Source organism: Lepidochelys kempii, chromosome 6, assembly GCF_965140285.1.
Source record: "Lepidochelys kempii isolate rLepKem1 chromosome 6, rLepKem1.hap1, whole genome shotgun sequence".
NCBI classification, from domain to species: domain Eukaryota; kingdom Metazoa; phylum Chordata; order Testudines; family Cheloniidae; genus Lepidochelys; species Lepidochelys kempii.
In genome coordinates, this window is record NC_136385.1 from 131,928,656 (window position 1) to 131,942,578 (window position 13,923).

Consider the following 13,923-nt stretch of genomic DNA (forward strand, 5'->3'; position numbering starts at 1 on the left):
CAGTGGGAGCTGTGGAGCCAGCACTCAGGAAAGAGGCAGTGCACAGAACTGCCTGGTCATGCCTCTGCCTAGGAGCTGAGGGAGGAGGATGGTCTGAATTCAACAAAATGAAATTCAACGAAGACAAGTGCAACGTACTTCACTTAGGAAGGAAAAATCAAATGCACAACAACAAAGTGGGAAATAATTGGCTAAGTGGCACTACAGTTGAGAAGGACCTGAGAGTTATAGTGGATCACAAACTGAATACAAGTAAATAATGGGATACTGTTGCAAAAACTGGAGTAGTGTGTCCAATCCTGGGTGCCACAATTCAGGAAAGATGTGGACAAACTGGAAAATCCAAAACACAGCAACAAAAATGATAAAAGCTTCAGAAAAGCTAATCTATGAGGAAAGGTTAGAAAAACTGGGCATGGTTAGTCTTGAGAAAAGACGACCGAGGGGGGACCTGATAACAGTCATCAAACAGGTTAACGGCTATTGTAGAGGAAGGTGATCAGTTGTTCTCCATGACCACTGAAGGCAGGACAAGTAGTAATGGTATTAATCTGCAGGAAGGGAGATTTAGGTTAGATATTAGTAAAACTATAATGGTTGTTAAGCTCTGGAACAGGCTTCCAAGGGAGGTTGTGGAATCCCCATCACTGGAGGTTTTTAACAACAGGTTGGACAAACACCTGTCAGAGATGGTCTAGATTTATTTGGGCCTGCCTCAGCGCAGGGCATTGGACTTGATGACCTCCCAAAGGCCCTTCTACATTGCTATGATAGCTAGCATACAGCCTTACTCTGAAACCCAGTAAGAAGTTCATCACATTACAACTGAAGAAGTGTATTCACAGGAAAAGTCCAGTGGTTAACTGTATACAATACTGATTAGATACATTAAAAGAATTTTCAAAGTAGTTTTTAGATGACATTTGTTTCAGTGCCACAGGACTCTCTGTTGCTTTTACAAATCCAGACTAACACAGCTACCCCTCTGATACTTGAAAGATATCTTACGTTATATTAAGTGTAAATATATAGCTTATGCAGACCTATGAGTTTCAATACAGGATCCAGAGATGCAGTTAGATTTCAGTTTCTGTCCAATCAATTCACATATGTGGCAAATACAGGAAAGGGGAGAAATAGGTGGTTTCACAATAGCTTACCAAGGTTTCCTGGCAGACACTGAAAATCTATGCATTTTGATTACTCAATAGTAATATCATCAAAACATGTTTTTTGGCAATACAAACTTCAAAAATCCATAGGAAACAGTTAATGCCTATAGTCTGAAAGCATCAGTTTGTATTTAATCTACAGAGCAAATAACACCTCAAACAAGTCTCAGTTGTTATGCAGTTTTCAGTTCAGTTACAGAACTATTTAACTATTTTTGTGGGCATCAAGCAAGGTCACACAGAAACATTCTTGTTAATGTGTAAGCTACAGAAAAATCTTCCCACAGTATCTGAATGTGTGTTCTTCAACACCCTGAAAACTGCAGTAAATTGTATAGTCATTTTATGTAAAACTATGGATTAATGTAGATTATTATTTATTATGAGTTGTGTTAGATTGTTTAAGCTGCTAGAAGCACCAATTAAATTTAAAGTTTGAAGGTACCCTGTACGGCTATGGAAAACTGTATTTTTTTGGTAAACGGCCAATACACTAGTGGGTGCAAGGAGACATGGTTTCCTCATTTATACAGGTTTCAGAGTAGCAGCCGTGTTAGTCTGTATTTGCAAAAAGAAAAGGAGTACTTGTGGCACTTTAGAGACAAACAAATTTATTTGAGCATAAGCTTTCGTGAGCTACAGCTTACTTCATCGGATGCAGCATATTTTATAGGAACATTGATGAAGCTTGTTGAAATCTCGCTATTCTTACATACTAACATTTGAGGAGGCTGGGGAATATACTTCTAACAAGTCATAAAATTCACATTTGTCATGCTGTGGTACCTGCTTCCCATTATCTGACTAGACATTTTATTATGCTCCTATTGCTATACAGTGGAATCTCAGAGTTATGAACACTCGGGAATGGTGGTTGTTTGTTACTCTAAAATGTTCAGAGCTCTGAACCAAACATTACTGTTGTTCTATCAAAAGTTTACAACTGAACATTGACTTAATACAGCTTTGAAATTTTATTATGAAGAAAAATGCTGCTTTCCCTTTTTTTTTTTTAGTAGTTTATGTTTAACACAGAACTGTACTGTATTAGCTCTTTCTTCCCTCCCATCTCTGCTGCTGCCTGATCGTGTACTTCCAATTCCAAAAGAGGGGTATAGCTGACTGGTCAGTTCGTAACTCGGGTGTTCGTAACTCTGCAGTTCTACTGCACTTCCTCAAACCATTACTAAAGTAATTCATATTTTTAATGTGAAATGTTTAAATAGTTCGGACACAATATACTGTTAAAATCAGCTAACAAAACTGCATCCATCCAATCACATCCTGGCAGTTTAAATATTTCCGCCTTAATACTGAAACATTGTTGCCCTGCCTACTTTGTACTTTTCAAACCAGTGTTAGTGCCTAAGAAGTTTAATCAAGTTATTGTGAAACTCAGGGCCTTGCTTATTTACTTTTACAAAAATAACTGTTTAACTAGGATAGGATACAGAGGGACCGAGACAAATTAGAGGATTGGGTCAAAAGAAATCTGATGAGGTTCAACAAGGACAAGTGCAGAGTCCTGCACTTAGGACAGAAGAATTCCATGCACCGCTACAGACTAGGGACTGAATGGCTAAGCAGCAGTTCGGCAGAAAAGGATCTTGGGGTTACAGTGGACGAGAAGCTGGATATGAGTTAACAGTGTGCCCTTGTTGCCAAGAAGGCCAATGGCATTTTAGGATGTATAAGTAGGGCCATTGCCAGAAGATCGAGGGACGTGATCGTTCCCCTCTATTAGAGGCTGGTGAGGCCTCATCTGGAGTACTGTGTCCAGTTTTGGGCCCCACACTACAAGAACGATGTGGAAAAATTGGAAAACGTCCAGTGAAGGGCAACAAAAATTATTAGGGGACTGGAGCTCATGACTTATGAGGAGAAGCTGAGGGAACTGGGATTGTTTAGTCTGCGGAAAAGATGACTGAGGAGGGATTTGATAGCTGCTTTCAACTACCTGAAAGGGGGTTCCAAAGAGGATGGACCTAGACTGTTCTCAGTGGTAGCAGATGACAGAACAAGGAGTAATGGTCTCAAGTTGCAGTGGGGGAGGTTTAGGTTGGATATTAGATATTGGATATTTTTCACTAGGAGGGTGGTGAAACACTGGAAGGCGTTACCTAGGGAGGTGGTGGAATCTCCTTCCTTGGAAGTTTTTAAGATCAGGCTTGACAAAGCCCTGGCTGGGATGATTTAGTTGGGGATTGGTCCTGCTTTGAGCAGGGGGTTGGACTAGATGACCTCCTGAGGTCCCTTCCAACCCTGATACTCTATGAACTACAGAACTAGTGGGATTTTTCCAGCTTTGTTGCATTACTGCTGTAACTTGTTTTATGCTGTCATTCACTTTCTCTTAAACTTGTGTCTTGTTTAATGTTACAGACCGTCATAAATAAAGCTTCAGACTTCATTGTGCATGGGGGTCTAACTTTTCAAGCACATTATGTGCTTAGCATGCATATACCAATATTATTTTTAAAAACCTGGACCTCTGACCTATGCTTACAGATGCTGAGAAACGTTATTTAACCTACATATATATATATGTCTACTCTGGCCTTGCAAAGTTTTGCTGAGAACTTGTTGGGAGCTCTTAATTGAAAGGTGGACTTCAGACTTTTCTCCAAACTATTTGAAGGACGAGAATTGTTAAAAAGCATTTAAACAGTCTCAATCAGATTTTATTTCCTTGTTGCCATGATGTCATAATCCTACTAATTTCTTAATGGCATAGTCAGAAAATGACATATAAAATAAGGTGACTTTTCAAAAAAGCTTTACAGAACTTTCTGTTCTACTTCAGAATCTAGTTTTACACCTTTGCAGATCACCTGGAATCCAAAGCATAGCTAGCAATGACACAGCAAAATCATAAAAGGTATCATTCTACATCTATAAGGACTAGTTAGTCTAAAAGATAAGCTGGTAACGATATTAAAAACCAAAAGGCTTTTTAATCTAGCTTTCCTACAACAAGCCACACACTCCTTGCCCAGCTTGAAAATACGGAATTAGTGTGTACAAGTAGTCTCATCATGACTTTGCTACCTAGAAGCTGTCAGCCTGGAACTGCTATGCAAGGGTGCAATCTACCGTGCAGCTAGAGGTGTAATTCCCAGCTAGGGTAGATGTGGACATGCTAGCTTTGACTAAGCTAAACTTGCTAAAAATAGTTGTAGGGGAGTGGGAGGCAGCAGAGTGGCTTGGGAGGCAGCAGAGTCCAGCCACCTACGTACAATCCCATCCAAGACCCGAGGCGCACGCACTGGCAGCTAGCCCATGCTGCCGCTTGCACCACTGTAGCTACACAGCCATTTTTAGCATAGCACAATCAAAGCTAGCCTGCGAACGTCTATCCAAGATGGGAATACACCTCCAGCTGCAGTATGCTCTTCAGTGTGGGGAAGGTCTCCTATTATGTGTCAGAAGAGTGCCTAGCACAGAGATGCCCTGATTTTAGCTGGGCATCTCAGTGCTATTATAATAAAAACCTTTAATAAGAATAGCCACAGAGGGTCACAAAATCTTAAGAGTGAGTTTCCCATGATTCCCACTGGATGCCCAAAATCCAAGAGTCAGAATAAACAACATAGGATGTTTTGGAAATAAACAAAAACAAACAAAATGAAAGAAAAAAACCCACACACACCACAAGAGGCACTTAATAAAGAGTGTAATGTGTGCACATTAAAATGTTTTCTCTCCATTGCCCCATCACCATGTGCACTTGAAAATGCTGCAATGGTGACTGGCCCTGGAGGACAGAAGGAGCTCTCCCGCTCGTACACCTGTCAGGGAAACCACAAACCTGTCCTCAGGGAGCGCAAAGGCCAAGGAAGGTAAGTACCAGTGTGTGAGACACCTTGAGGGCCAGCAGGGTCATGGCTCCATCCTCTTTTGAAACAGGTGAGGCACATGTTGTAGTTACCTGAGCCAGTCCCCTGTGCCATATGAGGCATTTTAACCTGCCTGTGTATTCTGCAAGTAGAATGCAGGAGAAAACCAGTGCAGTACCCTTTCACTCTCCTACCTCCTTCACTGCAGCTATACTTAGTGTAGGTAAAAAAGACATCTTACCTTCCAAATCAAAATCAAAACCTCAAGTTCTCAGTGCCAAATCCAAAAAGGAAATTAACACATGACTGAACGCATACTGGCACCCATTACAGAAAACAGAGTTTGGTTTACAAAGAAACTACACTGATTTAATTAAACTGACACAAATTTGTGGTGGACACTTGTTTCAGTTTAGCTTAAATCTGCTCTAAATGGATTGAAATTAAACCAAAATAAGTTATGTTTAAACTAAAATGAGTTAAGGGTTTGCACTGGTTTAAAACTTAATTTCATTAAACCAGTTTGACTGTCTCATGGAGATAATCTCTAAGATTAAAGATCTGAAAATAGCTCCAGGTTAAAAATTGTCTCCTAAATCTAAAGATGTACAAATAAGAAAATGTTCTTCATATACTTAATAGGACTCTTCACATAGACCCTAAACAAAACTTATCATTAACGTGGAAGGCAAACTACCCCTTCAACAATATGGTGGATGATCAACTTTTAAAAAAATAAATACAACTTTTGGAGAAAACATGTTACTAAATCTAGTAACTTTGAACATGTATAAACCTCATCCACTAATAAATACCTGAAGATTTCTAGGAAGAGCCTCCGTTTTTAATAATTACTTCCATAATGCAGACATCTGTCTAACAGAACCTGACTGAGAACAGCCAGGCCACAGAACAGCCATCAGTTGGCAGCCACTTCTGTTCATTGCTAACCGGACTGTATTTGAACAGATTACTTATAAGTGAAGAATACCACCTGAGCTCCTCGGTCATACAGTTTGCAATATTTTTTTTTGCTAGGCAATACTTTTTAAAAAAGAAAAATCTATTTAGCAGTACACTCACAAAGCAGCTAAGAATCAAAAGTTACATTTTTACAGGAAGGAAGACAAGCATTTGATTCAATACCCACAGTATAGGAATAACTTTTGTGTAAATATAGCAATGAAATGGATAGCTTGAGAATTGTACCCATCATGTTAATACTCTTACACCAACCCACTTAAAATAAGCTGTCAATTTAGTTTAGGCTCAAATGTAGGTTTTGCAAGTTTCTTAATCGAGTAAGACACCATACGATGAGATTTCTATATTTTAATACAAGTTTAATTTTAAACATTATCTCATGCTGTTGTGAAGCCAAACAAAAACTTGAAGCAAGTGTATCAGAAACATTAAGTGATACAGTAGTAACAAAAGTGAAACTGGCCACTCTGTTTTACTATCTGAGCTAAACATAAGCAAAAAGCCAACAGCATAAATAACGTAAGTTAGTTTAACAGAGTACTTATCTTAGTAGTTAGAGGCATTAACAAGACAGATAAGGGTTTTATTACTATTTCTATAGTGACATGAGCTCTTTAATGGTAAAAAAAAAAGTAGTAACTCACCCTGATGTAAGCATTCTGAATTTCTGCTAGTTCTTTACCAAGTGGAACAACAAATTTTTCAACTTGCCGCTCATGAGAGTAAGGCTGAATATCTGGGGAATCTTCAGAACACAGCTCTATCTGTGCTATCAATAGGTTGGAAATAACTTCCTGTACAGCCTATGAAAAAGTCACAGGAAAAGAGTGTTTTACATAGTGTATTTTTCTTAATGTCATCTCACTGCTGTAAATCAAGGATATGTGAAAGTTAACAACACAGGCCCTGTAAAACTATTTGAAATAGCAAAGAAACATTACCTGTATTGAGGGATCTGCAGACAGCAATTCATTTTTCAGCAGTCTCCACTATAACTAGGGGCCCTGATTGATCATTTCAGCCATTTTAAACATCAGACAAAACAATGTAGTCAGGAAAATGCCCTACCACATCATATACACAGCAAGTAAAACAATCATTAAAATAGCAATAAGAAAAAATACTTGAGTTAGAACTATTCTAGCACCATTTGTTAAAAAGTTTTGCTATAAAAAACTACATCTGCATCAGCTGCCATAACCCTCCCTCACTCCACCTCATCAGGCCATTAGTCCAGTATAAACAAGTACATTAATATGAGAGGGATAATTTGTGACATTCATTATAAATGTGGAAGAGTTTAGATCACGGAGTTTGGAAATTCCTCGTTTCCTCTGATACTATTTGGGAAAAGGTGGCATAACACATTCAGACTAGTACTGCACAGCAACATTAACAGTGCCGCAAGAGCCACTTGTGCCTGACTAGGATCATGCAATTCTAATCAGCAAGCTGCTGCTGCCAAGAGAGCAACGCTCATGTAATGATCGCTCTTCTGGGGGGCTCTATTGAAGCCACTCTAATTCTCAGCCCACTAATGCAGTACTTGACTCACCTTTGTGTCACTGCCTGGTGTGGCAGTTAGAGCCAAGATTCTAAATTGGTTTGTGTATTTGCTCAGTTCCTTCACAACCTGACAAAAAAACCCAAGAGTTACATTAATATCCTGAAAGAGGAAAAGCTCTTACTCTCAATTGTTTACATATGTGAAAAATTAAAATGTTCAAGAAAGCATTCTCCACAAAGTTACTGTCTAGCCTAGAAACAGAATCTAACAATAAATGATTGTCAATCCCCTCCCATCCCACCCCCAAAAAAACCCTTAGATTATGTGAACTGGCTTCAAGAGCCAACTCCGCATACTAGAATAGGGGTAGTCTTTTTTTTTTTGGTCAAGGTCTACATTTATTAGTCAAGATATAGTTAACATCCAGACGCAAGAGAAAATAAAAAAAATGATAAATAAAAAAAAATTGCAGGGTCCGTGCAAACGCATCTGGCAGTCTGGATTTGGTCCGCGGTTTGCCTGTTGACTACCCCTGCACTAGAACTACTTGGGTGAGCACTGAAAAGGATTATTACTGGATTCAGCAAGTGGATTTACAGCACATTAGCCAAATGAGCTGCCCAACAGGAAATCTGGAAGGCCACTCTGAAAGCCAGCATTTGCAACCTGAGTACAAAACTAGTCTGAAATGATGAAGAAAATGGTATGACAAAGGAGCTGGACAAGGGGGCAAGAGCTGCATAAAACCCACATGCACCCATCTGTATCTCATTGCGAACTTGTTTTAATGGCAACTGGGAAAGAGGGAGGCTGTTCCTTTGAAGCCATCTATATTCCTGTTCCTCACCCAGATCAGCTCCTAAAGTCAAATACACAATTAATGTACAGGGCTACAAGCAGCCTGGCAGCACAAGCATCTATTCTTCTGTAGTACTCTGATATATTATGACCAAGAGACAGTCTTCTGCTGTGTGAGGAAAAGTATGAGAACCACTGGAAGGGCACAGAAAAGTGCTACAAATATCAAACAGAAATTAAAAAAAAAAATACAAAAAAAAGTCAACACACAGAAGAGGACAAGGGAATTAAATATACACATTAAAAAGTGATGGTAGTCATGCCCAAGTAAAGCAAGACAGGATAAGGAAAAAAGCATTTTATATGCCAATTCCACAGCAAAGGTGACTAACGAAGAAAGCTGGGAACCACTACTCTGCCTTAAGTAAGCTCACAAAGTTCTCAATGTGAGTCGTTTCCCCATAACACATGTAAACGATCACCACAAAAAAAAACGATCACCGTTAAAAAAAAGCTACATTGGACTTTAATAGAATAAAGAAGTATGTAATCCTTTGTCAGATGCTCAGAAAGCACCACAGCCTGTACACTTGCATTATTACAAAATGAAAACAAGTTACTAAAGGGTTTGAAATTCAGGAGGGCTGCAGGAAGGAGGTGGTGCAGCTATGGTGAACAAGCCTGTTCTCTGTTTTAATTCTAATAAAAACAGAAGCCTCAGCATTTTCCTATATGTGCCATATTATACGAGTCTGCTGTTTGTCAGTTTTCCTATGCAATGATCTAATAGGGAACCATCTAGTGCCACATCAGTTCACTGCAAATTTCTTAATACAGGACTTGCTTCATAACTTTAAACCGAAGTATTGATAGAAAGGGATTTAACCAAGATATTTCAATGCCTTTTTCACTGCATGAGACAAGACCTCAACTGAAGGGACAACAGTGGGTCATACTGGGCTCAGAATTTAGTTCAATTTAAGTAAAGTTTTTTCAGAAATGTGGTTTAATTTGCAATCTCTAAGATAGGAGACCCCAGTGGCAGCAGTTTAAATGTTTAATTCCTTGCCAATACATGCCAGATAGACTGCTGTAGATTGAGTTCTCATAAACATACCCATGCCCTGTAGAAATAGCCCCACACGACAAATGCATTTTTAATTTTTTACACTCTAAGGTTTAAAAATTAATTTCTGAAAAGAAAATGCAGTTCAATACCCAACCATACAAAATGCTTATCTCCCCATCTACTTAAGATTTCATAACACAGTTAGAATAGACAGCATCTTGTGTACATTCTTGTTGCATGCAATTTATCCATTACTTGTATCAAGGTATTGTAAGCCACAAAATAATGTTTTGTCTTTGTTGATTTCTTACCAAAATCCTCAGTTTAAAAAACTGCAGAACAATCTACATTTGTGCGTAAATTATCTATGATTGCAAAAAGAATTGCTCACAAGATTATGCAGTTCACATTAGTCCACCATTACCTGGCAGTAGGCATAGTTTCCAAGAGCTTTGTGGGCTTCATCAATAACCAAACATTTTATTTCTGCTGCAGGACAGGTTCCACGAGAAAGATCATTTACCATTACTTGAGGAGTAAGAAAAAAGACCCTCTTATTGTGCCAGATTTCCTTCCGATTGAGAACCTGGGTACCCCCTGGGAAAAAAAAAAAAAGAGCACTATTACAGATTTCAATTAGTTGTTACCACTCAAGAGAGAAATCTTGGAGTCACTGGATAGTTGTCTGAAAACATCCACTCAATGTGCGGCAGTAGTCAAAAAAGTGAACAGAATGTTGAGAATCATTACGAAAGAGATATCTCAAAAAAGATATATTGGAATTGGAATATATTCCCTCTGGGTGACATGGCATTGGCCACTGTCAGAAGATAAAAGAAAAGGAGTACTTGTGGCACCTTAGAGACTAACCAATTTATTTGAGCATAAGCTTTCGTGAGCTACAGCTCACTTCATCGGAACTGAATGCATCCGATGAAGTGAGCTGTAGCTCACGAAAGCTTATGCTCAAATAAACTGGTTAGTCTCTAAGGTGCCACAAGTCCTCCTTTTCTTTTTGTGGATACAGACTACTCTGAAACCTGTCAGAAGACAGAATACTGGGCTAGATGGACGGGGAACATGCCTTTTTAAGTCTGGACAGTTTTATAGGCATTTCACCTGCTGAGTCACTCAAAGCCTAAGTTTATTGTAATCAGTATGAAAAACTTCACTTAAAACAACAGGATGGCCCAAAGATTCCCTGGAGAGTACCATCTCCTATGATACAGGTGCCATAGCTCAAGCTCAAGTTTAGATCAGTGGCAGCTTGAAATAAGAAAAGTGAAAATTAGTTTGAGAATAGGGAACAGACTGACTGCATTATTCTAAGGTCACATCTACACTACATGATAGGGGTCAGATTCCCAGGTCACAGACACATACTCGTGCTCATGCTCATCGAGCTAGCACAGGTATAAAGAGTAGTGTAGCTGTGGTAGGATGGGCAGTGGCACAGGCTAGTCGCCCTGAGCATAAACCCGCCTGAAACTGGTGGCTACATCTTTGGCACAGCTTGCCGCCACCGCCCATGATGTGTCACCATTGCCCGAGCTACACTACTATTTATACTTACCTTAGCACCGACTGATCTAGCATGAGCATGCGTAAATGAGCTGGGAATCACACCCCTAACTTGACATGTAGACATACCCTGAAGATCCCCTAATCAGTGGAAAGCTACACAAAGAGATATTACATGTTGAAGTTCATGCCCACCTTTGGCTTCAGGAAAGAAGGAAGCTTTTAAACATGGATAATAGAGTCTTCTAGAAATATCTAGTCCACCTTTTGGATAATAGGGTTGAGAAGAGATTACTTTGTGTATTGATTAAGCCAGTAAACATCACAGGTTTACAGTTTAGGTAAGAGGTGTGAGCATCCTGCTGAGCTGAAAATTGATACATCTTGAATTATAGTCTCCCTACTGCTCCACTATAATTGAGAATAGTTCATCACTAAGGCTGCAAGTCTGTCATGGAGGTAAGGCTGCAAGTCTGTCATGGAGGTCACAGATTCCATGACTTTCCAGGACCTCCATGACTTCCGCAGCTGCTGGTGCGGCTGACCCTGGGGACCAGCCACTGGGGCAGCTCCTGGGCTGCCTGAGCAGCAGCTGGTGCCACTGGCTCTGGGCCATATCATTCAGTTTCTTCAGAATTGATTTTTTTCTAAACTAATTAAGTTTCTAGCCCATGTGGCAGCAAAGAAAACCTTCCAAATGTGACTTGAGCGTAACTGTTGCAGTAACGTCTGAGTCCGTAGGCACCCTGATACAATGATTCCGAGATATGAACTGCACTGTCTCCTGTTAATCTGATTAAAGTATCAATTTTGTGATGACCTTTTAGCGTCAATATTAACTACAGATTAAGTGTTCACTTTAACTGATGAAATGAGGGCACAGAGTAGTAATGAAAGAAGGAACTGCAGAGAAAAGAACAACAGACTCGAACACAGGGGTGTAGGAGCTCCTGTTTGGTGCTCAGGGTGGGGGTGGGAATGTGGGGGGGGTGCAAGAATCAGGGCATAGAGTGGGGGGGGGCTGGAGAGAGTGGGGGGGGGTACTGGAGCCAGGGCACCGCTCAATGCTGCGTCCCGCCTCTGCCGACAGCTACGCGAGGGGCAGCGTGCGGGGCCCTCCCTACCTGTCATCTCGGCCATGTGGTGCGGAGGGATGCCCATGACGCGGGCGCAGGCCTCCATCTGCTGCGCCACCAGCGGCCTGGTGGGCGCCAGGAAGAGCACCTTGGCGGAGGGGAACCAGCGGTAGAAGTTGTACATGACCACGGCGGCCACGAAGGTCTTGCCCAGCCCGGTGGGCAGGCAGACCAGCGTGTTGGCCAGCAGCGCCGCCCGCGCCATGCGCTCCTGGTAGCCGCGCACCGGCCAGTTGGTGGGGTAGACCCACAGCGAGCCCGCCGCCGCGCAGAACCCGCCGCCGCCGCCCGCCCCCGGGCCCGGGCCCCGCTCGGCCTCGGCCGCCGCCGCCGCCAGCAGCAAGTCATCGTCCCCCGCCGCCGCCGCCTCGGGGCCGGGCCCGGGCCCAGGCCCAGGCGCGGGACCGGCCGCCGCCTCCCGCCGAGGGGCTGAGGGGGCCCCCGGGGCGCGGCTGACGCCAGCCCCCCAGCTCTGGAACAGCGTCCTCTGCCCGCCGCCGCCGCTCATGCTCGGTGGGGAACGGCCGGCCCCTCCCTCAGCGCCCGCCCGCCCGCCGGCGCCCCCGCCGCCATCTTGGGGCCGGCGGCTCTCCGGGAGCGCCGGAACACCTCGCCACGCTCCGAGCGCTGCCGCGTGAGCGCCGGCCCCCGCAGCCCGCTGGGAAGTGTAGTCATTCAGGGCCGCTCTCTGCCGCGAGAGGCGCTGCGGCATGCTGGGAAATGTAGTCGTGTGGGGGGGGGGCTTACGGCTAGCAGGCGCTGCAGCATGCTGGGAAATGTAGTCGTGTGTGGGGGGCTTATTGCTAGCAGGCACTGCAGCATGCTGGGAAATGTAGTCAAGGGGGAGGCTTATTGCTAGCAGGCGCTGCAGCATGCTGGGAAATGTAGTCATGTAGGGGGGCTTACTGCTAGCATCCGCTACGGCATGCTGGGAAATGTAGTCCGTTTAAGAGCTTGACCAAGTCCCCTGGAGGGAAGGCACGTGCAACCCAAGCGCTGGCTAAAGCCACCAGGACCCAGTCCCGCCTTCCCAGATGTTCTAGTCCCTGTGCATGTTGTTCAGGGAGCCTGTGCTGGAAGACTACCCACAGTATTGCTTCTGCACTGTCAATCATAGTATGTACCGGGCTGGAAACTTACTAGCCATCACTTTACGAATGCGGAACCAGGCCAAGGGGAACAGAACCGAACAGAAGTTATTCACCTCTTTCACTGACCCGTCATGCACGAGTCATGCTCCTGTTTAAAATGCTGGCAAAACTCTAATCAGGCATTTTATCAGACTGTCTCTTAAACCAATTTCCGTGATAATAACACAGTAAAGAAAGGTTTCAGAGTAACAGCTGTGTTAGTCTGTATCCGCAAAAAGAAAAGGAGGACTTGTGGCACCTTAGAGACTAACAAATGATTTGAGCATAAGCTTTCCTGAGCTACAGCTCATTCGTGAGCTACAGCTCACTTCAACACCCATTGTTTCATGTTCTCTGTGTATATAACATCTCCCCACTGTATTTTCTACTGCATGCATCCAATGAACTGAGCTGTAGCTCAAATAAATTTGTTAGTTTCTCAGGTGCCACAAGTACTCCTGTTCTTTTTACAGTAAAGAAAGATAGTGTGATAAACACTGCACACCCTGACAAACAGCTAGTCAGGTACCACAAGGGTTCAACACGTTATAAGAAAATAGATTGACTACCAGTACATAATGACAAGCAGCATTACATACCTTTTGCCAATATTTAGGTTATAAAGTCTTCTAATGACAGCTCTAGGATAGTTGTGTTTTCATGTCATCCCATTATTTACAGTTAGAATCAGTTTCCTTATCCTCTTCTCAGTTACGGAACAGTCCACTGGAAGCTGGACTGCTACAGATGTGGCTGTCTAGAAAATAATT

At 42.4% G+C, this 13,923-nt stretch overlaps 1 protein-coding gene across 11 annotated transcripts in view; it reads right to left on the minus strand.

Annotated features, from left to right (window-relative positions):
• FANCM (FA complementation group M) overlaps positions 1-12,697 on the minus strand; it is a 145,443-nt gene extending 132,746 nt beyond the window's left edge. For 8 of the 11 annotated variants that reach the window (XR_012159625.2, XM_073350243.2, XM_073350246.2 and 5 more), the window contains exons 1-4: positions 12,012-12,697; positions 9,791-9,963; positions 7,548-7,625; positions 6,637-6,795 (exon numbers count right to left, since the gene is read on the minus strand). Coding sequence is in view for 10 of the 11 variants with exons in the window: in XM_073350243.2 (XP_073206344.2) it covers positions 6,637-6,795; positions 7,548-7,625; positions 9,791-9,963; positions 12,012-12,531 (930 nt within the window). In the remaining variant the exon portion in view is untranslated. The remainder of the gene's footprint in view (positions 1-6,636; positions 6,796-7,547; positions 7,626-9,790; positions 9,964-12,011) is intronic. The other 3 variants (XM_073350241.2, XM_073350240.2, XM_073350244.2) reach the window with 2 other exon arrangements.
• Between the last annotated feature and the right edge of the window lie 1,226 nt (positions 12,698-13,923).